The sequence below is a fragment of the Ranitomeya variabilis genome, chromosome 8 (genome assembly GCF_051348905.1).
Source record: "Ranitomeya variabilis isolate aRanVar5 chromosome 8, aRanVar5.hap1, whole genome shotgun sequence".
Classification (NCBI taxonomy): Eukaryota; Metazoa; Chordata; class Amphibia; order Anura; family Dendrobatidae; genus Ranitomeya; species Ranitomeya variabilis.
Genome location: NC_135239.1, coordinates 178,075,266 through 178,098,929, shown reverse-complemented (window position 1 = coordinate 178,098,929; position 23,664 = coordinate 178,075,266). Strand labels below are relative to the sequence as shown.

Sequence of the window (23,664 nt, the reverse complement as noted above, 5' to 3'; positions counted from 1 at the left end):
CCCTTCGTAAGAAAGATGCAAATTTTCCCTTCCACCAAAACTGGGCGTGTATCACAGAACTGCTCTGATACTGGCCAATCAAAACACGGCCGCACCCACAGAGAAGTTCTCAGGTACACGCCCAGTTAGTTGAAGAGAAAACTTGCATCTTTATTTCCAGGGGGCATAACTTTGGGACAGAGCGACACAGAAGAAAAAGAAAAGCTGTTCCAGAATCAGCGGAGTGGCGCCAATTGGAAGAGGTACTATGTTTAAATTTTGAAAAATCCATTGAAATGTCTATTTTTAAGGTAGCCTTTGATGAGAGTTTAGCCCAAGAAATAATAAAATAGCTAATAGACTCCCAAGGGCCAAAAATAACAGACAGAGGTTTACTCGCTGGTCATATCTCTAGTGCCGACTCTCCGGCACTGCCCCTGATGATTGTCATGTCACGATTACAGCTCCACAATGACCACTGCAGCCAATCACTGGTCCCAGTGAGTGCGTCTGCATCGGCCACTGCGATAAATGTGCCACAATTTTTTTAGATTGAATAATTTGCCCTTGTGGCATTTGTTGAGTAGACTAATTTCTCATGACCTGATCCCTTTAACTGTATGAATATGCAGGAGAGTTGGCGCTGTGTATCAGGAAAGCCGAGTTGTAACCGCTATAAGGATAAAGTAAAAAATGGTTGTGGACTCACAAGTTGCATTATTTGGCAATATTAAATGTATCTCGTCTTTGGAATGTACAAAGGTCGTATGTTTTATCTTCTCAGAGGTTACGCTGTGGCAAGTAGCAGTGATGACCGGATGAATGAGCCCCCGACTTCCTTGGGCCTCGTACCACATCAGGTAATTGTACTCTTATTGATACCAGATGACACATACCTTTATATTGTGTAGAATCACACTTTGTTACATTGTTATGTAATCTGAGGGCAGCATAATGTAGGGACAGAGTCTCGGATTCCAGTGATGTGTCACTTACTGGGCTGTGTTTTGCTATTTCAATACAATCAGCGGTTTATCAGCAGGAGATTATCACTACACATGATTACATGTATGAAACATTTTTTACTTTTCAATTTTCTGCAGAGTGCATTCTGTATCTCGTACACAAGGCGGCGCTGTGGTATCATTTATTTTTCAGTCCACTGCTCAGACTGAACGTAAAGGGATTATTAGTCATGTTGGGAACATTGTTTTATTTATTCATTTTTTATTCCCCAGATTCGAGGTTTCTTATCAAGATTTGACAATGTTTTGCCTGTCAGCCTGGCTTTTGACAAGTGTACAGCCTGTTCTGTAAAGGTAACGTGCTGCGTTTTGCATTTCTATCCTTTTTATTGTTTCCATTTATGTTTGCTATACTACTTTTATAGTCAGTCTTTTGGAAATTACACATTTTTTTTTTTAGGATTATTAATGTCAGAGATAATTTTCCCCTTGTTTCATCACTTTTTTATTTTTTGCGTCTACTTATCCATAGGAGGGCTTGCTTTTTTGCGCAATGTGAGCCTTTTTAAAGGGCCGATGTTTACTGATGGCATCTATTGGAAGTCGCGATACTATGGGAGATCCTGTGAAGAGGCTATTTACATATTTTATTTCCCAGCGAGCATTTGTATGGCGCTTGGACTGCTGATCTTTGTCTAGGAAATAAGCCTCTGCCAGAGTTGTCTAGCAGCGGCTTTCTCATAGAGAACATGGAAGCACTCGGCCGAGCCAGTGTTGCTGTGTATGGAGAAGTCTGACAAAATGGCTGCCGGCCAAAATAGCTGCTAAACCATTGTTCAGCTGTCAGCCATCTAAAGTGTATGGAGGACCTTTGTCATCTTTTAATGTTATTTAAAGGGTCAATATTTACTGTTAGGATCGATATTTTGGAAATATCTTGGCGAGAGTAAAGAAAACAGGCAGTAGAAAAGAAAGAAAGCCCATGGAAAGGAAATGAGTGCAGGATAGAAGCTGTGCTGATATAAGAACAGTAGAGATGAGCGAACCCGATCTGTAAAGTTCAGGGTTCGTTATGGAAATCTAGTGTCCGATTCTGAACTCCAAGCATGGACTTCTTCTGCAAGTCTGTTTTCCATTTCAGGAAGAAGAGAGACAGACAGAGCCTAAATTTGGGCCCCCATTGATTTCTATGACGTTTTGGGTCACGTTCGGGCACAGTTCTGGTACCTGAATTGAACTTTGGACTAAAGTTTGGTCTAACCTGACAAACCCAAATTTCCATTGGTCCACTTATCCCTAAAAAAGCAGCACTCTGAATACTCACAGACCCCAAATCCAGCCTATATTACTGGGAGAGACTACCACGAATGAAAAATCTGGAACATTAATCATGCTGAAAACGGAATAATCATGAGGTCTGAAAATGAAGAAAGGAATGACGATTGCAATCTTAAAAGGGTTGTCCAGGCTTGGCGTACAAGTCTGCCTCCATGTGACTGCAGAGTTGTGAATTCTCACAGCGCTCACTGCATGCAGTCGTTAAGGGAGGAAACAAAGATGTAAAGCTTGGTCCAATAGAAATAGTACACATTAGGTCTTTTCTCCTTCGCCTCATTGGGGGACACAGCTCACGGTCTGTGTCCCCCAATGAATGGCTCGGAGAAAAGGATTTTACTGTGAGTACACAAAAATCCCTATTTCTCCTTCGCCTCATTGGGGGACACAGACCGTGAGCTGTGTCCCCCAATGAATGACTTGGAGAAAAGGATTTTACGGTGAGTACACAAAAATCCCTATTTCAAAAAGGTCCAGAAATATTGTTACTTTTTGTAAAAGAAAAATGGTAATCCTAAAAGTTGTTGAAGTTGTATTGTGTGATGTTGGGTGATCGCAGCTACTCCCTCCTGCCAGGATCTCATTCTTATGGCTGAAGAAGATGTGTTCCTATAAAGACTTTACCCTACACATGTTTCTTCTTGCAGCCAGATGTGTCTTTTATCTCCCTTCTCAGCGCTTGCCAAATTCCCCACTGGCTTTCCCTCCACTGGTTGGAACTATTTGAACATTTGAAGGAAATTGGATTGTGAGTGCAGACGGGGGATTTCTGCAAAAACTAGGTTAAAGGGTTTGATGTTTGCTCAAATCGTAGCTTTTGTGTTCTAACATGTTTGTGTAAATTTCATCCACATTGCTTCAAAAGAAATGGTAACGAAAGCTTGTGTAACACAGCTCAGTAATGATGCCTAGCGCCATCGTAGAGGACTTGCCGCCCTTTAAGTACCGTATATCATTTCATATATGTCGATCAGTGGAATTAATTTCTAGAATAAAGGGGTCACATCTCTCCTCCTTGTGGGGATTGCCAAGTCGGTGTAAGGAGACTTTTAGGCCATGCAATGCTCCTCTGAGAAATTAGATATGCAAGAGGATGAGGTCAATAGAGGGGTATGGCACTTTGCATGAACTGTAACTCTTCTCCGCTTATGTTAAAGATTTGTTTAAATCCCTGTGCTCCCCTGATTCTGCTGCTTTATTCCTTTTTCCGCTGCGTCGCTCCGTTGCAGAGACATTCATATGAGTTGCTTTTGGAGCGCAGTATGTGAAATTTCTACTTGCAGGCCAACTGGGCATTTCTTCAGTCTTCCCGATGGACACACATTTTCAACTTCTCCCTCCCAGACGTATTGACAATCACAGGTCGACAGCTGATCTAGCAGTCTCGGACGCCGCCGAGCTGTGTTTGGCAACATCTGGTAGTTAGGGGTGAAAGTACCCCCCCACCAGAGAAAACTCTGAAGAAACGCCCAGTTGAACTATAAGCCTAGATGTCCCATATTGCACTCCAAAAGGAACAAATGTGAATATCTCTGCATTGGAGCAGCACAGCGAAAACTCCTTTTTTTTGAGCAAATGACATGTCCTCTCTAACTAGCCATTTACTATATGGGTGCTTATATGCAGTTCTTTGCTCCAGGATGTGAGAAGGCTATACAGGTGGCATGCCAGGATGTCCCCAGGCTGGTCAATGTGCTTGCCTTCAGGTGGACCTCCACCAATCAGCTAGTGGCAATTGTTGGAGGTCCGCCTGAAGGCGAGCACATGCTAATATACAGTTCATATATGGGTCTAGCTGTAAAAGCAATTGTTATTATTTCTTTTTAGAGCACCATTGATTCCGTGGTGCTGTACATGTAAAAAGGGGTTACATACAAAATACAGGGAACAAAATAACAGGGACAGAGTGGTACGAAGGGGTGAGGACCCTGCCCTTGCGGGCTTTCAGTTCATGGAGTAATGGGAAGGGAGACTGTAGGTATCTCCGGTGGTCAGGATGGTCAGGGGGCAGTGGGGGATTGTTGTAAGTGGTCTTTGAAGAGAGAGGTTCTCTGGTTCTCTCTGAAGGGTCTGAATGTTGAAGGCAATCAGACGTGTTGGTGCACAGGATTTTGGAGAATGATTGATACTCTGGGGATGTTTTGAAGGCGATTGGGTGAGGAATGTACAAGGGTGGAGGAAAGATGGAGGTCTTGTGAGGACTCAATATTACATGTTGAAAAATATTGGGAGGTTATAAGTCTTAGATGGCTTTGTAGGTCAGTGTTAGTAATGGTTATAAAATATGGTTAAAGGAATAGTTCAATGTCCCCTTTCTTCCCCCTCTAATTACCAATCACACTCTACACTTTTCTTCATTCTTGCATTCCTGCAGCTCAGCCTCCTCTTTGCCTCTCTTCACGCCGCTTTAAATCCCATAACTTATCAGTACATCACCATATTCTAAGCTAGAGCCAGTACCATCACTGTCTGCTTGAAAGACACTTTGACCATTCTTCCTTTTCTATTTTCCTATACACGTTAATTGACAAGTCATGGAAGCTGAATTGTGATGTTCATTGCTCTAACTATGGGAAGAGAGCTGTCTAATCATCATTAGTGACTGTGATAGAAGTTTCTGGCATTCCTGTCAAGAACCTGAGTATTGTAGTCTATTCTATTTCATAAAAAAAAAAAATATATATATATATATATATATATATATATATATATATATATATATATATAACTAGTTACAGGATAAAATAAAAAATCACTGGAATACAAGTTTAACGATAATTGCAAAGTCTACTGTATGTCTGTTACTTAAGACAATCTGTTCCAATTGGTGAAAATCTGCCTCATTGGTTAAATATTATGTTGTTGAAAGAGGTTCTGTGCTTTAATTTCATTTATAGAAGGATTAGATTTAATAAGACTTATATTTGAGGATTATTTAGATCATTCGCTCAACTCCAGATATTTATGGTGATGTCTGCAGCTTTCGACACTGTTGACCACCCTCTCCTACTCTCTAGGCTCCAGTCACTAGGCATTAAGGACACTGCTCTCTCCTGGTTCTCCTGCCACCTTTCTGACCGCTCCTTCAGTGTTCTGTTCTCCGGCTCCACTTCATCTCCTCTTCCTCTCACTGTCGGGGTACCTCAGGGCTCAGTCCTTGGCCCCCTTCTCTTCTCCCTCTACACAGCCCCAATTGGACAGACCATCAGCAGATTTGGCTTTCAGTACCATCTTTATGCTGATGACACAACTAAACACGTCATCCCCTGACCTTACCCCCGCTGTACTACAGAACGCCACTGACTGTCTGTCCGCAGTCTCTAACATCATGTCCGCTCTCTATCTGAAACTCAACCTCTCCAAAACTGAACTTCTTCTGCTCCCGCCTTCTACTAACCTCCCTAAATCTGACATTTCCCTCTCCGTGGGTGGCACCATAATAACACCCCGGCAGCAGGCACGCTGTCTGGGTGTTATGTTTGACTCCGATCTCCTTCACCTCCCACATACAATCTCTTGCCCGCTCGTGCCGCTTACACCTAAAGAACATCTCTAGAATCCGCCCTTTTCTCACCATGGAGACAACAAAAACCCTCACTGTCGACATATTATTATGTTGACGAGTCTCTCCCCTCAGTACCCGGCACGGACACCGGCACTCTGGACCGGAGTGTGCTGCTGCATGTATATCTATGTAGCTGAGCGATCCGGTCCGAGTGCCGGGTATTGAGGGGAGAGACTCGTGCGAGTTTCTGGCATGTGTGACCCCGGCCTAAGAAGTAGACTGGATCGAAGCTTATTTATTGGCAAACAAGCCCTTCTTTAGAACAAAGCTTACTCTCTAACATCAGTCAGACCTGAAGCTTAGTTCTAGAGCGCTGTTTGTTTTTTGCCCCTCATCAGCGCAGAGCAGGTCGCTGGTTAACTGGATGAGGAGCCTGTGTTGTGCAGTGTGCTGCCTAGAAATGGGTGTATGAGCTGGCTGATGCACGATCATATTCTATCCTTCTGGAAGAGAGCCAATTTGGGTATAGTTTCCAGCATTGCTTATTAGTAAGTCTGCGTACACGTGATGGCTCCTTTTTAGTGAAAGCCGTCCTCTCCAAAGTTTCTTCTCAGTTGGTACTGGTAAATGTTCTGTTGTGAAAGGTGACGTTTACTATGGATTTGTTGCCAATTTTTTAACTGGCAGAGCTTCAACTGCAGCACATCGGTACCTTCTCCTCGTATGTCACTGTAGTGATCCACTGCCAATTTTTTTTTTTTTTTTATTGGATGGGAGGGGCTGCCTTTGAAATGTATATGGTGTTATACTATGGCTCCATATATGGTAGCTTTGAACTTATACGAAACGGTAATCAATCACCAGAATGTTTGTTTTTGGGCTGCTCCCATTTATGGTGTCCCTAATGAATAATGCAGTAGAGAGTTTACAGGATTAGGGAATTACTGGAGTTTCCCTTTAACTAAGTACACGGTATTAAGAATGAAGTATTTGGAAAGACCAAACTGTCTGACGAACGTTCCCAGTGTTGTCAGAATGACTGGTTTTTAATCTATCACAAATATCAGATTTCTTTGTTTGCTGAAAAGCTTTTGCTTGCTGCTCTCATTTTGCTGGTAACTACGATCTGCTAATCTGTTTGTACAGTAGCAAAATAAAACTGATGTTGGGGTCATGGTCAGCGTGGCTCTGCCTCGTTACCTCTTGGAATGACTTTTGCAGCATATTAGCATAATGTTCCAGTTATATTCTTTATTGTCATTTCTGTGTGCTTCATATGGAAGGTTAGGCCAGTGGACAAAGTCTTAAATCGTTTTTCCTAAAAAACAATGGATTAAGTCACAAATATGTGCGATTTAGCTGTAAAAGGCTTATTTCACCAGCAGCTATCTCTCACCAATTCCTCTATACCTAACAATGGTCGCCTTGGTGGTAGCGTACCTGTAGAGAGAACAAAAGGATCAAACTTTGTCCGATTCTTCTATGCCCCGATGACACCTGTCGGCCCGCCATACGCCTCAGGTGGTTGGCTGGTCCTACTGAAATCTGCTGGTTCGATTACTCGGCGCGCATGCTCAGATAAGGTGTTATCTAAGCATGCTCGAGTCCTAATCGAGTATGTGCGGCATGCTGGAAAAAATGCTCAAGTCGCCGCGGCTGCATGTCTCATGGCAATTCAACAGTCATAACACATGCAGGAATTGCCTAACGAACAAGCTATCCCTGCGTGTGTTGTGGCTGCGGAACAGCCGCCATGCATGCAGCTGCGGTGACTTGAGCATGTTTCCGAGCACGCCGAACATACAAGTGCACTTATCAACTCCACTAGTGGTAGTTTTACCTTTTCAAGGCCGTTTGCCACTTGATGGCCGAATGGACAAGATTTAGCGTAGCGTATGTTTAAAGCTCAACTGTAATTTTTATTTTTATTTCATAAATCAATAGAACACATGAAAATAATTAACTTTTGTAATACACTTTATCAGAGAAATTTGGGTTTTTTTCTCCTTCTGGATTGAGATTTCCCCTTCATTTCATGGATAAAATCTTTATTCAGTGAGGACAGATTTTCCCATTCCAGAGATAGAAGATGACAGTTGGTGCTTATAAAATTCTATGGAGGAGGAGGAGTTAGAGGCCGACACAGACGTTCTGCTGCAAGTTCTCCTGAAACATCAGTTACAGTTCTGCATAAAACTCTACGTGCACCAACTGCCATGTATCTCCGTTAATGGAAAAATATGTATTCAGTAAAGTCAGAGTTTCTGATGAATTGGGAATTCTGAAAATGAAAGATCTGAAATAAGTTGGTTCAGTGCGCACAGGCTGCTATTTTTCTCGGCAGCGCCATGTCCTGTTTACACAGGACGATGCGCCACCAAGAGCAATGATTTTTTTAAGCCTGATGAAAAATCGTTCCACCAGATGGGCAATCGTTTTTTGCTTTCTTATCGGCTGATCATCCGCCCGCGTTCCCGGCAAGACGATTGTTCTTTGGAGCGATAATTATTCAAGGTAAATGCTCTTTGGCTTATCTAGTAAAATATTAATAAAGTTTGCCTTCCTAATAATTCTCATGATTTATCTTTTAATGACATTTTGATAAGGCACCAGTACAGGAGAAGAAAGTTTCATTCAATGTGAAATTTCATACTTTAGGTTTGTGAAGATATATTCAAATGTGTGTCGCGGTAGAAAGACGTTATCTATTAGATTGGTGGAAGTCCAGCCACTCGGACCCACACTGGTCAGCTGAATGGAAGACTCATAGAATCATAGAATGTTAGAGTTGGAAGGGACCTCCAGGACAATTATGTCCAACCCCCTGCTCAATACTTGGTAAACTAAACCATCCCAGATAGATGTCTGTCCAGCTTCTGTTTGAAGACTTCCATTGAAGGAGAACTCGCCGCCTGTTCCACTCATTGATCACCCTCACTGTCAAAAAGTGTTTTCTAATATCTAATCTGTATTTTCTATCTTTCAGTTTCATTCCATTGCTTCTCGTGTTTCCATGGGCAAATGTGAATAATATGATCCCTCTACACTGTGACAGCCCTTCAGATATTTGTAGACGGCTATTAAATATTCTCTTAGCCTTCTTTTTTTCAAGCTAAACATTCCCAGATCCTTTAACCATTTCTCATAGGATATACTTAGCAGTCCGCTCACCATCCTGGTAGCTCTTCTCTGAACTTCTTTTCCCTGTTTAGTGCACATGCTTGACCGGTGCTCCTTAAAGGCCCCCATACAATGAACCTTCTAATATCGATGGCTTTGGCTGATAGCATTTTTCTTTTGGAGATATTCCGCCGGTCGACGTTGGGCTCTCTTATTGAGAGCATAGGAACCAGTTCTGTGATCAGCCGAAGCTTGTTTTGGCCATCAGCCACCTAATGTATGGCCAGCTTAACGTTACCTTCATTCTCTTTGGGACAGCTGGAGAATACATCTTGACGTGTGCTGTTAAAGAAGCCCTCCTCCTCCTCCCATCAAAGTTTTGATCCTCTTAATATATTGCAGTCGTCATATTATACAGCACTGTGTACTTACAATTGCTCATTTTGCCTTTCTACCCAGCTAATTATCCTCTTTTCTCTGCTCTATGTAGAAAGAGGAAGTCTCTTATCCCTGCATTTATCATTCCCCTCCAACTCCTGACCCACCTGCTCCCTCCTCCCCTCTGCCATAGACTTTTACAGTGATGACTCATGACTCATACAGGGAAAATTGACCTCTTGCTTCTACATAGAGCTTAGAAGGATTCAGCTAGTCCGTTTTCAATCGCGTGATGTCATAGACTTAACAGAAAAGAGAAGAATTAACTGGGTAGAAAGGCAAAATGAGCAATTGGATAGATAAGTGCTCACCTTCTAAGGATATACTTCTGGAATCTATTTCTAAGAATATAATGTTAATCATATTAATGCACCAGAGATGATGAACTGAGCTGTCATCAAAAATGTATGTAATTTTAGCCTTCTCCTTCAAAACCTTTATTTTTCCCATTTTATTTTTGTTCTCCTTTTGAAATGTGGACAGTAAAGTCTTTTGTTCGGAGGAGATTTGCTGATGAAGTTCTTCGTTTGAGTTGAGGCAGAAGTGGAGTTCACAGAGCGGCCTTTGTGTGCAAACAGTCGGGTACATTGTTTATTCGGCTCGGGATATCTAGCGCTGTGATGACACCAGCAACGTCTGTGCCATTGTTTCCCCAAAGTGTGAATCCAGGCTCCGAGAGGATTTACTTTTCACTTGGAAAAATTCCTTTTTCTTAGGGTACTGTCACACCGTGCAATTTTCGTCGCTACGACGGCACGATCCGTGACGTCGCAGCGTCGTATGAGTATCGCTCCAGCGTCGTAGACTGCGGTCACACTTTGCAATCACGGCGCTGGAGCGATGCCGAGGTTCGCTGGTAACCAGGGTAAACATCGGGTTACTAAGCGCAGGGCCGCGCTTAGTAACCCGATGTTTACCGTGGTTACCAGCGTAAAGGTAAAAAAAAAAAAAAACGTACATACTCACCATCTGATGTCCGTCAGGTCCCTTGCTTCCCGCTCTGACTGAGTGCAGCCGTACAGTGAGAGCAGAGCGCAGCAGTGACGTCACCGCTGTGATCTGCTCTCACTTTCCGGCCGGCGCTCACAGTCAGAGCGGGAAGCAGACTGCAAGGGACCTGACGGACATCAGATGGTGAGTATGTACGGTTTGTTTTTTTTTACTTTTACGCTGGTAACCACGGTAAACATCGGGTTACTAAGCGCGGCCCTGCGCTTAGTAACCCGATGTTTACCCTGGTTACCAGCGAACGCATCGCTGGATCGCTGTCACACACAACGATCCAGCGATGACAGCGGGTGATCAAGCGACGAAAGAAAGTTCCAAACGATCTGCTACGACGTACGATTCTCAGCAGGGTCCCTGATCGCTGCTGCGTGTCAGACACTGCGATATCATAACGATATCGCTAGAACATCACGAATCGTACCGTCGTAGCGATCGTAATTGCACTGTGTGACAGTACCCTTAGATGTACTAGGCAGACTGCTTCACTGCTCAACTTCTTTATTTATTATTTTTTATCTCTAAAGGTCCTTCTAGAATAGGCGACCGGCGACGCTTAACGAGGGCCGATCCGCTACTTGTCTGCCAATTAGCGCTTGTTCAATAGCCTGTTTACACAGGCCGATCATACTTCACATGCCATCTGAACGCTCTGTAATAGATTGTTCAGCGCACAAAAGCTAGCTTTGTTCTTGGCAGCACATGTCCTGTGTGGTGTGCTGCCGAAAATGATCATGCCAAAAGATCATTTCACCTGAAGAACAAGAGTTTCGACGGGTGATCGGCCTCCTATTTAGAGATCATGATCCTCTTGAAAAGAGGAGGCTCATTCTGACAATGATCGTGTGACGTAAACGACAATGTAGTTTGAAAAATGAGAATTAGTGACAATGCAGTGGAACGTACTGGAAAAAAATTCGGAACATTTTCAGATGTGGACTCATTCATGAAATCCTGAAGTTGAAGTTTTTTTCAACCCTGGAGTGGTGCTGTAAAACTAAGTACCATATACTCACCCTCTCATGTCTTCATAATTTTTCGGCACCACTACAGTCCCATGGTGCTATCTTGTGAGTGCAGCTTCAGACTGGCTGAAAATCGGAAGCTACGTGACAAGCTTACAATGTAAGTCTATGAGAGCCAGAACGAGGAGAACGAGGTTTTCGTAGACTTACATTGATTAGTGACCTTCAGCGCGCGACATGAAACACTGGAGCAGCCAGCAGGTCACGACTGCAGGAGCGCAACCGGAGCGGTGGCCAAACCAGATGAAAATACTGGAAGGTGAGTACCAGACAGGGGGCTGGGGACTTGGATTTTAAGCACTACTCCAGCGGTGAAATTAAAAAACAAAACCCTGGAGTGGTGCTTTAAAGGGAACCTGAGAGCAGATTCCTGCTGCCCAACTCCACAGACTCCATCATGAATCCCACAGTAGCTGCATTATTGCCGCCATGCTCGGTGTCTCAGACGACTAGTCCAAGGGGAAGGTCCCCAGTGTCTCCTCCCCACCCCACTCCTCATGACTGACAGATCTCTCCCTTGATGCTGACCTGTCAGTCTAGGTGAGCAGGGCAGGGAGAAGCCACTGGAGACCTACCATGGACTAGTCATCTGAGAATAGTTTTGTTTGGTTTCTGGTGCGTGGAGTTCAGGCAGCATGTATCTGGTGTTGGGTTCCCTTTAAATCCCTTTAAATCTCCTTGAAAGCGCTATTTGAGGGGTAATTTTCAACAGGCACATGCCGAATCGAGGACAAAAAAAAAAATTGTTAATCTCTAATTTTAAAGGAAAAGGGTTTCATAACATTCAATAAGTAGATGGAGGGAGGTTTCTGCCCCCAGTCCGGCCGTACACATGGACTTCCTGAGATAAGAGATCTTACATCAGTTATGGTTGCAGGTTCAGACCCAGGCAACTCCCTCGTGTTCCTTTCTGGAAAATCTCAGCCTAATGTCCTGTGCCATTTCATGTGGGTGTCCCGGAATATAACCATCTGACGGATTCAGCCCGTACTCCACCCTGACTTCTAAATGCTGGGAGAAGAATAAAGCAGGGGCCTCTGCTGAGCCTCCAACAGACTGCTGAGTCAAGCCAGCCAGTCCCCACGACACATCCTGAAAGAGTTTCCTATTATTTTATCTGGGGCCCGCTCAGCAAGCCTCCTCCTCCTCGATTTCCTCTCCACCATTTGCTTATCTCCCTCTGAGCTAAGCGAGTTTGTTTCATTTGGGTCTCTGCTGGTTTCCCGTGGCCAGATGGTTATATAATGTATGTGATGTAGAATATCAAGGAGTATATAGTGGAAAAAAACACTGTGCAAATGATAAAAATGTACTCTCAATCCCCGTATTCAGTGCCTGCACATTTAGCCAACAAGAATCTGAATTGTTAGTTATTTAAAAAAAAAAAATGAACAAAAACTACTAAAAAACACATATACACAATACCTACAATCCACTGTTATACCGGGCTTGTTTCTTTTTGCACAAAAATTCTAATTTTTGATAGATGTATTATCTGTTTTTGTTCGACCGAAAGCGGACAAATTTAATTTGTTGGCACTATTTGGGGGCCATATAACTTTTAAAACGTTTCTTTTTTTTTTTACAATAATTATTAGTTCCCCCCCCCCAAGGGGAGTTGATTGAGCGATCCTATGATGCCATGGGTAATATATACTGCACTATTTATAAGACTGATGGGCTGACAGAGGGAGCACTCTCCCTCTGTCAAACTATTGTGTGTTCCAGTGTTAGCATTGACCGCAGGACTTTGGAGGGGTTACATTCCTGTGATAGGTGAGATCACCAGTCCTATCAGTTATAGAAGGAGCCCGCTGATCACACTAGTATGAAAGTAGTACTGTCTGATCAGGATGATGTATACATCCGTCTCGAAGCCCCAACTGAAGGATATATACGTCAACTAGTGCTAACTAGAGGTAAGTTTCTAGTTACTAAAGTCCTGTGATTACAGCAGCCTTGGCACTAGTTCAGTCACTGTGTAATGGTGTTCCAACATGGGTGAGGGGAAGAGGAACAGCCTAATGTGATACTGCATGCTTGTTGAAATGGTGACTATGGCGGACCTGCACTCTAATCTATAACATGGCAGACAGTGGTAGCAGCTTCCTGAAGGGCAGCCGCACAAATGGCTGAACTATGGAGAGAGGAACTCCAGAAGTTCTAAAAATGCTTTAGTCTGTATAAGCAGGAAGAAACCTGTCAATCAAGCCAGATGGAGCCTCTTGGTGGACATTTCTCCTTTTGTCCAGCTCATTTGTCAGATTTTGTTTTTGGCACAACGTTTCAAAGTAAAACCTTCCTCTTGGGTTCAGGCAGCATGAATCCCCTGATGGAACCTTTTTGGGCTAAACTTCAAGAACTGCAACTCAACAAATCCTGATACCGGGGTGTAATTCTTGCGTCTGGGCAGCTTTGTATGGCCTGAATGTTTCCATTTTGACCATATAAGGTGTATTTGTCCTCGTTACTGTAGAGGTACAGTTGGCTGGAAACGTTCCCAGCCAGTCTTCCCATTAGTGTTGAATGAAGCCATTAGCTTTCAGTCCAGCGCTGTCCTCGCAGGCTCGGCTTCCTTCCTCTGCTCCCTTTCCTGTTTGTGTATGGGAACCTTCCTCCGTTGTGTAAGGACAGGAAGGTCACTCTTTCTATGGACGTCTGAGGCGTGCCAGAACCCCACTACACACTGATTTTTTTATTTTTTTTTTATTATTATTTTTTTAGTACATGGAGACTTTTGTCATGTTGTCTCTTTTCATTACTCGTAATGTTTAGATTTCATGGCGTGCAGGAGCCGGTATTAATGGTCCGTGCGGCAAAACAACAACCTGCAAAACAATATGAATAACATGAATGGCGGAGTATGGTAAATGTTCATCGAAGACGTGAATTGTTACTTTTTTTTTTTCCTATGGTCGGTTGGTAACTATTTACCGTAAATTGTGTTTTTCGTTGACTTTAGGAAATGGCGCATATCCCAGAATAGGACTATTACGATTATTTCTAAACATATTTTTCTTTTACGCCACATCATGCCTTCTCCTGGGCTTGGAAATTATTGTGGACAGAAATGGATAAATCGGGGGGAATTACTTTGGCTGGCCTGGGTTTCAGTAATAGTTTTTATTCTCCCATGCTATTTTTTTGGACAGACAAATCTTTAGATCTGACCAGACGAAACAGTTAACCCTTCTCTCTTTAAAGGGAATCTGTCGCCAGGTTTTTGCTATCCTCCCATCTGAGAGCAGCATAATACCCTAATTCCAGTGATGTATCACTTACAGAGGTGCTTGATGCATTTTTGATTAAAAAGTGTTTTATCTGCTTCAGATTTAGCAGTTCTCTGAATACTGAGCTCTGTGTAGCCCCTCGCCCACACCACTGATTGGCTGCTTTCTGCCAATGCACAGTGCACAGTGGTGGAGGCATGGTTATACAGAGCTCATGGATGTGGAGGACCACATGGCTGCAGGTTTACTAGTCCTCTAGTGATTATCTAGTCTAATAAAACAGTGATTGTATCAAAACTACAGCAAGCAGCCCAATCAGTTTATTTATTTTACTCGCCTATATAGTGCCATTCATTTCAACAGCTCTTTACAGACATCATCATCATCATTGTCACTATCTAAATTCTTTATCGGTGTGATGCATCCCTGGAATCAGGGTCTCTTGTCCCGATTCATCAAGACTGCCATGCTGGCATCAGAGGCTTCTAATTAAGAGGCTTTTACATTGTCACAAATCTTACTCCAGTCAGGGACTGGAGTAAGATTTCTATGGAAAGGAACGTCACCGCTCATCATGAATTAGACAAGCTGTGGCGTTGTACCCCCATCCTGCCCCAGCTCCGACTATTTTGGCAGAGCTGTGAGAACATGGAGTGAAAACTCCACGTTTGGCAAAGATTTGTACGGCTTTTCAAAGCGATTTACACCAGAATTCTGGGGTAATGGCTTTGGTGACGCACGGTCTCTGACTCTTTATTATGCTGCTCTCTGATTAGGTTGTGAAAACCTGTTCACACATTCCCTTTAAAATTGTGGCGCTTTGTGTTTAGCGGAAAGGCCTCTTGTAAACGCTATTTTTGAGCGTTAAAGGGGTTGTCCAATACTTGAACAATAGCTCCTTAAATGCTGTAGTCCCTTGTGTAAAATAAATAATAATAATAATAATAATAATAAAAAAATTCTACTCACCTCCCCGCACTGGCGCTGGGTCTGCCGGCGCTCTCGTGACATTGTCTTCAGCATTTAACAAGGGGTTGCCCAAGCACCTTGACACGGCCCTCATTGTCGAGAGGTGGGACCCACATCTGTCGGACATTTCTGACTTATCTGATGGGTAGGCCTTACATTTCTGAGGTTGGAATAGACCAAATAGGGCTGGTGTAACTACTGTTAAAATCCATGTCAGTGACTATAATCCGGATGTAAAGATGTAACATTTTATGAGTCCAACTAATGATTGTGCGAGCTCATCATGAGTCCTTGTATATTCAGTCTCTTCCCACGCAGAGTGAAAAACCGCTGCAGCTTGTACTGAGCAGTGTAAGATCTCAGCAGGGAGGAGGCACACTGAGGAACTGTCAATCAGGCTAGGTGGACAGAAATTGAGGGTACATTTACATAAAGGATGCAACACACCCTCAGATGTGGATTTCAGAAGTAAATATAATGGCCCCATCAGATTGAAGATGCACAGTATTTAATAATATATTCTGTTCCTTTGATATGCTAACATTGTTCAATTTTTGTTTGAAAATTATTTTAAAAGGAACCTGTCACCAAGATGTAGCCACCTAATCTGAGAGCAGCATGAAAAAGCAACCGAGACGCTACTTATAGAATGTCACATACCGGGCTGCTTGCTGGAGTTTTAATAAAATCACTGTTTTCTCAGCAGGAGATTATCACTAGAGGACTAGTAAACCCGCTGCCATATAGTCCTCCAGATTCATGAGCACTGTGTAAGCCCAGCCACACCACTGATTGGCAGCGTTCTGCCTATGCACAGTGTACACAGAAAGCTGCCAATCAGTGGTGTGGCCGGGGTTATACAGAGCTCAGCATTCAGGGAACTGCTAGAAAACAGGGATTGTATCAAAACTGCACCATGGAGACTAGGAAGTGATAGATAGCTGGAATCAGGGTCTCTGCCCCTACGTCAGAGCAAAAACCTGGTGACATTCAAAATAAAAAATGGACTTAAAGGGTTTGTCTCATGGTCACGTGTTGTCCATAGTAGGGCACATAGATGACATTTAGGTGGGTCCGTTTCTCAGGACAGATATTATCAAATGATGGTGATACATTTAGGGGCTCTAGGTTATGGTTACAGGCTGAAGGTCGCTGTGATTGTCACAGTTCTTCCTTCTACAAGGACTGGGGCATCTTATAGGATAAATTAGTTTCTTCTGTTACTTCTACTTGTCCTCACACGTCTGTGATGTGATTTGGGGCCTGCAGTGTTGGGACTCTGACATATTTATTATATCCTTATTCTAGTCCTTGGTCGGCTGCTCTTTGATCTGCTGCTCTTGCTCGAAGTATCACTTCCTTAAGCCGCGTGTTTCCATGTCATTACCCTACAATCCAGGGACATGGCTTCATGGACATACGTCTAGTACAGAAGCCAACCCTTGGGGCATCTGTTTTTTTCCTGATTATTTTATATTCCAAAAGTCCTGTTACCCCTGTGATGGGTTTACGAGACACCTCTTGTTTTGCTTCTTCCATTCACCTCTGCAGGTAAACGGCTGAATGTAGGGTTTCCAGCATCAAGACCCTCCATGATCACCGGCCGAGGGACCTGAAACGGAACATTTATTTATTATTCTTTTCAATAACACTGTTTTATTAACAAATGTTTGCAATTTTCACATTGGCCACTGGGCCTTATACATCCTGCTCTGTACAGTTGACTTTTCAGCAGTTTCCTTATCATCACAGACAGGATTACAATGAAAGGTAACACCTTTATGCGCAGCAGATAACACGGGAGCCACCATTTACAATAGGCGATGTCACAGCTCACCTCCTCCCCCTCCCTTCAATGATGAGAGCATGCTCGTTACATAATGCCGTGCATTGGGATCTGAGTCCGGCTATTTCTGCTAATATCTATGGGCCCAGATAAGGACCTTTAAAGTGGCATCTATGCTTTATATAAAGGGAATCTGTCAGGCTGCGCCAGGTATACAGCGCCAGCGTTTCACAGATGATAAACTTGTCTGGAGACTAGTTTCATCTGGCATCTTCTCCCAGCACCACAGCTGGTGATTGACAGGTCTCTCCCTTGCACACACAGAGAGAGCGAACTGTCAATCACCAGCTCAGCTGCAGCGCTGGAAAGAGCCGGCCAGACAAACTAACTTGGGCTCCGACCAAACCTTCAATGTATCGGATTTTCGAGTGTATCAGAGAATATACTAAGCTGAAATTTGTTCGTCCCGCGGTTTGGGCAGCATGAGTCGCCTGGCGGGTTCTTTGGCAGCCATTTGTTTTGGGTTGCAAAGGTGGAACATAGCCTTTACGGTTGTATAAATATGTGAAATCTCCATGGCCATTGTGGCAATGTGTCACATCTCCTGAGCAGGTAATGTGGCCGGCGAGTCCGTGAGAAAGCGTATCCACCTGAAGGCGCAGCAGCCGTCCCTGGTCTTGGATTGTGCAGAACAAACACGAGGTTTTGTTCTAGCGTCTTACTGGATATGCACAGCGCCTTCACTACAAATACCAAAGCACACAAAGTCATTCTTTACTCTGTGTCAGAAAAGCGATTTATCTCTGCTAGATTACTAAAAGGCCGATTACAACATGGCGGTGCTCCCTGCGTTCTGGCCGCGTGGAGCAGGTCATGCACCAAGTTCAGCCGCAGCAGCGCCCTCTCTAGGCTCTGAAGTGGAACCTTTTTTTTTTTCACCCTTCTTCGCAGGTGATGGATCCCACTTACCGCACTAATCTTTACCCCCCTCGTCTTTTTCAGGTGATTGATCAGTATGAGAAAGATGGCTTCCAGTTCTTGGCCAATGTTTTTAACTCTTCGCACTCCTTCCTGGAAGATTTGACGGGCCTGACGTTGCTGCATCAGGAGACACAGGCGGCAGAGGTCAGAATCCTTTAACCCTTTCTTGTCCGTATGTCAATTAGGATGCTTTCTCGTGAGGTAAGGTGTTATCTGAGCATGCTCGGGTGCTAACAGAGTGTCTTTGGCGTGCTTGAATAATATGTGTATGTCTCACAGCTGTCGAACAGCCACAAGACATGCAGCCGCGGGAACGCGAACATATCATTCAAGCATTCCGAAGACGCTCGTTTTTTTAACAGAGCATGCTCAGATAACACCTTATCCCTGCACATTCACTCATCGCTATTGCTGTTGTTTTGTGACCCTAATGCCAAGAGCAGGCAGAGGGACAATTGTTGCTCATGTTTTTGTTTTGTTTTTTTGTGTGTGTTTTTTTTTGTTTGTTTTTTTTTTTCTCTAAACATCCGGATTGATAACTTCACCCCATTAAAGTCAAAGGTGGTCTTTCATTTGATAGTCTATAATGTTGGACCAATTCCTGCGAGGCTTTCCTAGGCAGGTGTGTCATACGCTTTAGATAGAATTCCAATTGCTGCTCAAATGCAGGTTTCCATGCAATTTAGATTATATTGGCTGTTAGAGTTGTTCACAGCGGCCATATCTATTCAGTTTGCCAGGGAAGAAGTTGTCCAATGTATTGCCAAAAGTGACCTTCTTAAAAGGACTCCTTCCACAGGTTTTTGTTATACAATCTGATAATGGCATGAGATGGGGGCAGAGACCCTGATTCCAGCAATTTGTCACTTATTGGGCTGCTTGTTGTTTCAATAAAATCAGTGATTTATCAGCTGGAGATTATCACTAGAGTGGAGCGAATTTGCTCGGGTCCCTGCTTATTCAGCAAGCTATAGCGCTTACCTGGATCACTCCGGCTGATCAGTTGCATGTGACATGTCTCTCATCACTAATATCTAAGGAAAGATTGATTTTTTTTTAACAAAAAATTTTTTAACGCTATCTATGGTTATATTTCTCTTTTATTAGGTAAAAATAAACAGTTGATACTTGGTGTATGGTAGTGTGTGTGCGCACAGGAAGCTACCAATCAGTGGTGTGGGCCGGGTGATATAAGGCTCAGCCTTCTGAGCTCTGCTAGATCTTACACAGAGATCGTATGCATACGAGAAAGTGACACATTGCTGGAATCAGGGTCTCTGCCCCTGCATCGTGCTGGCCTCGTATTCCATAACAAAAACCTGCTGACAGATTCCCTTTTAAAAGTATTGTATCAAGTAACTTGCTGATTACTGGAATCCCACCTTGGGGAACTCAACTGATGATCCTGAAAAAAGGGGCTCTGCAGTGCCCTATTCTTGGGTTCAGTAACAGTGACCCCCAGCAATCCGCCTCTTTAATAACCGGTTCCTCTCCTATCTTTTGTAAGTTTTTCATTAATGAACCATTGTTTGTGCTACAAGTGACTATTAGATATGAAGAGACTTTGGCCTGTCTGAAGTTGTCGAAGTTCCACCCGTCAGTCGTTCTTCATGGTTGATTGTTTCCCTCATCTTTAATGCATGGCCTACCTCCAGTTGGTGATTGCCGGGGCAGCACGATTTACGGTGCATTATTTTCTAATCTTCCACATTCAGTTGTGCCTGTGCCTGCTAATAATAGAGCCATGATTCACGTTACTCTGGAAGTTATTTGAAGACCTCGCTTAGCTCATCTCCGAAGATAGCTTCCACCTGACGCCCGAGTGCAGCTCCACACACAGATTTAGTGCCGCTCGCTCGTGTATCCAGTGTCCGGAGTCGGTAAACTGTTGATCATTGTGAGAAGGATCTTACTGTGTCAGAGAAGTTTATTCAGGATGGAGCGTAATTTGCTCCCTACTTACGTTACCGTGATGGTCCAACTGCAGGAAATTAACCGGTTTGAGTTGCACTTAGTCCCGCCAGCTTTGTTCAATAGCATAGCCACATTACTATCGGCACGGCCATTCATCTATCACTTAGGACCAGTCCTAATATATGTGTAAGTCACTTTCTTGTTACAGTTATAACAAGATCTTCAACATTAAAAGAAACTAAATTGTAAGAAACTCTGGAAACATATATTTGGTCTGGAGGATTGTTAAAGGTCCATCTTCTGCATTGGAGACCGTATAATCGGGACCACACCTCTTAGATATACGGGGCCATAGATAGGGGCACTAACCACTTTGTTCTTTGTGAGATTTCGACATTGTGTGTTTTACTATCCTTACAGACCGACAGTTAAGTAAACCACTTCCTCACCCGACTCTCCTATACACATCGGCTGAGCATTGATATGTTCCCTATGAGGAGAGGGGATGAGTCTATAGAACCAAAGATTCTTAATTCACACAGTTTATTCCTCCTAGAGTGAGACATACTTTGCTGTAAAGGCTATGTGCATCTCCACATAGAATTTTTTTAAATTGTCCATTTCCTCCGTAATTAGAAGCTTGCATTTTAAATAGTCATTAAATTTTTTGTAACATTTTGTAGTTGCTGAGTGTCTGTAATTCCTTTGTCTTGTGGAGTGATCTGCAAATAAAAGATACAAATCTGTCATAGCTCCTGGTTCTAGGGTTCTAACAGCTCGCTCTGCTTTCTTCTGTTTGTCAATGTAAGAGGTAGCAGCTTGGGAAGGGGATGTACAGAGATCTGCCATGGAGAGGGGAGAAAGTATCTAGTAGGGCACTGACAGAAGGCTATAGAGGAGGAAAGCACATGTAGTGGGAAGTAGCGTATTGAAGTTGTGCTGATACATGAATGCAAATGTAGTATATACTACAGCTAGAGGGATGGCATTGGTGGGGGCAAGGTGGTAACGGTAAAACTTGGCAATTTCCCAGCACTCCACTCACCTAGGTCCTCAACCCTGTGAGAGTTTAGAAGAACTGAAGAGGAGGAAACCAGCTGGTAAGTATAGTACTGTGTCTCGGTCTATCCATCTCTCACCTCTCACATCCATCTCTCGCTTCCGTCTGCCGCTCCCGCTTCCGTCCGCCGCTCCTTGATCACATTCATCGGACGGCTTCAATTTAATATGTATTAAGACCTTATGGCCTGCCTATCTGTTTTTCTCTGTCTCTGTACCTACCTATCTGTTTCTCTGTCTCCCTACCTGCTTATCTGTTTTTCTCGGTCTCCCTACCTGCCTTTCTGTTTTTCTCTGTCTCCGTACCTACCTATCTGTTTCTGTCTCCCTACCTGCTTATCTGTTTTTCTCGGTCTCCCTACCTACCTATCTGTTTCTCTGTCTCCCTACCTGCCTTTCTGTTTTTCTCTGTCTCCGTACCTACCTATCTGTTTCTGTCTCCCTACCTGCTTATCTGTTTTTCTCTGTCTCCGTACCTACCTATCTGTTTCTGTCTCCCTACCTGCTTATCTGTTTTTCTCAGTCTCCCTACCTGCCTTTCTGTTTTTCTCTGTCTCCGTACCTGCCTATCTGTTTCTCTGTCTCCCTACCTGCCTATCTGTTTTTCTCGGTCTCCCTACCTGCCTTTCTGTTTTTCTCTGTCTCCCTGCAGCTGACGAGAGGAAGTAAAGGACTGCAGTAATTTTGCTTTGTCTGCTCTGTCCTACATTCAAATGTAAATATGTATGAAGTGTGCAGCCTGCAAATTGTCAAAACATTTTTATTTCTACATTAGAAACGTGTTAAGTGAGTTTTTTCTGAGCCCATCTTATCTTTAGGTTTTCCTGATTTTTCTCACTGTTTGGAACGTCTCCTGATTTCCGGTGATGAAGTCATGAGAAGAAATGCTTAGATCAGGATCTTTTTATTATTGTAGTGCTCTCACGTGACTTGTCTCCTAGTATTTGGAAGTCAACTTTTCCCGGGTCTTGTTACGACACGCTTTAGGATCTTCGAAAAAAAAAAAAAATTCATTGTGTTTATTGTAAAGAGAAAAAGTTACTTAGCAACAGTAACACAATTATTTACAGGCATGAAAAAGAGACCGCGCCGGAGTGCAGCCGTTTATTATCTCTCCACTTCTCCCTAAATAATACAAGGGCGTAAAGGACAATCCTATTTTGTAATCAGCACACAGTAAAGTCAAATAAAAAAAAATTATTGGTGCTCCTTCAGATTGCTTAAGATTCAGTCGAAGATTTTGCGCTGCAATTTTTTTATTAGGCTAATTAGATTAGTATGTAATTATTATATTTTATGCAAGTGAGGTTTCAGTGATTTTTTTAAAAAATTTTTTGTTTTACTTTTCCGTTAACTAAGGGACTGGATATTGGTTATCCTTATCAGCAATTTGCATGATTGTTTTCGGTCAACAAGGAGCCGATTTACAAGATCGACGTAATCCGTTCAGAGAGTATGTTACGATGGACGAGTGCATATTCCTTTCTCTGTAAAGTGTGTTAATATTTAAACCAGACAACCACCATTGAGCTGAGATTAAAGATGTCTGCTGTCATTGGTGACGGAGTTGACAACAGAAATTGAAGAGTTATTGTCATCTTGGATATCTATACTGTGGATATGCCATAAGACACTGATAGATGCAGTTTACGCTGGTGAGCTTGGTTGGCTATTTTCTGATCTTCTGTAGAAGCGAAAGGAGACTCTCATGCCTGCTCTAAACAAGACTTTCCTGTTCAGAAGGAATGTAAAGCCGGCTGTTGATTCGCTGTAGCCTTCATGTGACCTTGTTTATGCCAAGAGATTGGCTGGGGGGGGGGACATAGCAGCTAGTAGAGAGACAGGTTTTTGTTTGTTTGGCTTTTTTTTTTTGTTTTCCTTTGTTTTTTTTATTCTCAAATAATAAGTTTAGGATAGTGAGCACGTGCAGTAGGAAACTGCAGCTGTGACCTGGAAATAACCTATATTACATACTGTCAAACCTATCTGTAGGCTACTCAAGCTGCTCAGTATTCAGAAAAACACTGTGGACAACAGTGTGAGCAGCCTCTTCTTACCTCAGTACTCCTGGTATCTCCAGTATTAGATCAGATAGACATGATGGACAGCAGTGTGAGCAGCCTCTTCTTACCTCAGCACCCCTGGTCTCTCCAGTATTAGATTAGATAGACATGATGGACAGCAGTGTGAGCAGCCTCTTCTTACCTCAGCACCCCTGGTATCTCCAGTATTAGATCAGATAGACAGGGTGGACAGCAGTGTGAGCAGCCTCTTCTTACCTCAGCACCCCTGGTATCTCCAGTATTAGATCAGCTATACAGGGTGGACAGCAGTGTGAGCAGCCTCTTCTTAC

General features: G+C 43.3%; 1 protein-coding gene across 3 annotated transcripts in view; it reads left to right on the top strand.

The window, feature by feature from the left end:
- The window catches only part of ATG7 (autophagy related 7), a 186,838-nt gene that overhangs the window by 68,218 nt on the left and 94,956 nt on the right, over positions 1 to 23,664 (top strand). For 2 of the 3 annotated variants that reach the window (XM_077276844.1, XM_077276843.1), the window contains exons 16-18: positions 764 to 839; positions 1,218 to 1,298; positions 18,360 to 18,482. In XM_077276844.1, coding sequence (XP_077132959.1) covers positions 764 to 839; positions 1,218 to 1,298; positions 18,360 to 18,482 — 280 coding nt within the window. Of the gene's footprint in view, positions 1 to 763; positions 840 to 1,217; positions 1,299 to 18,359; positions 18,483 to 20,053; positions 20,190 to 23,664 lie in introns of those variants that run through there. The other variant, XM_077276845.1, reaches the window with a different exon arrangement.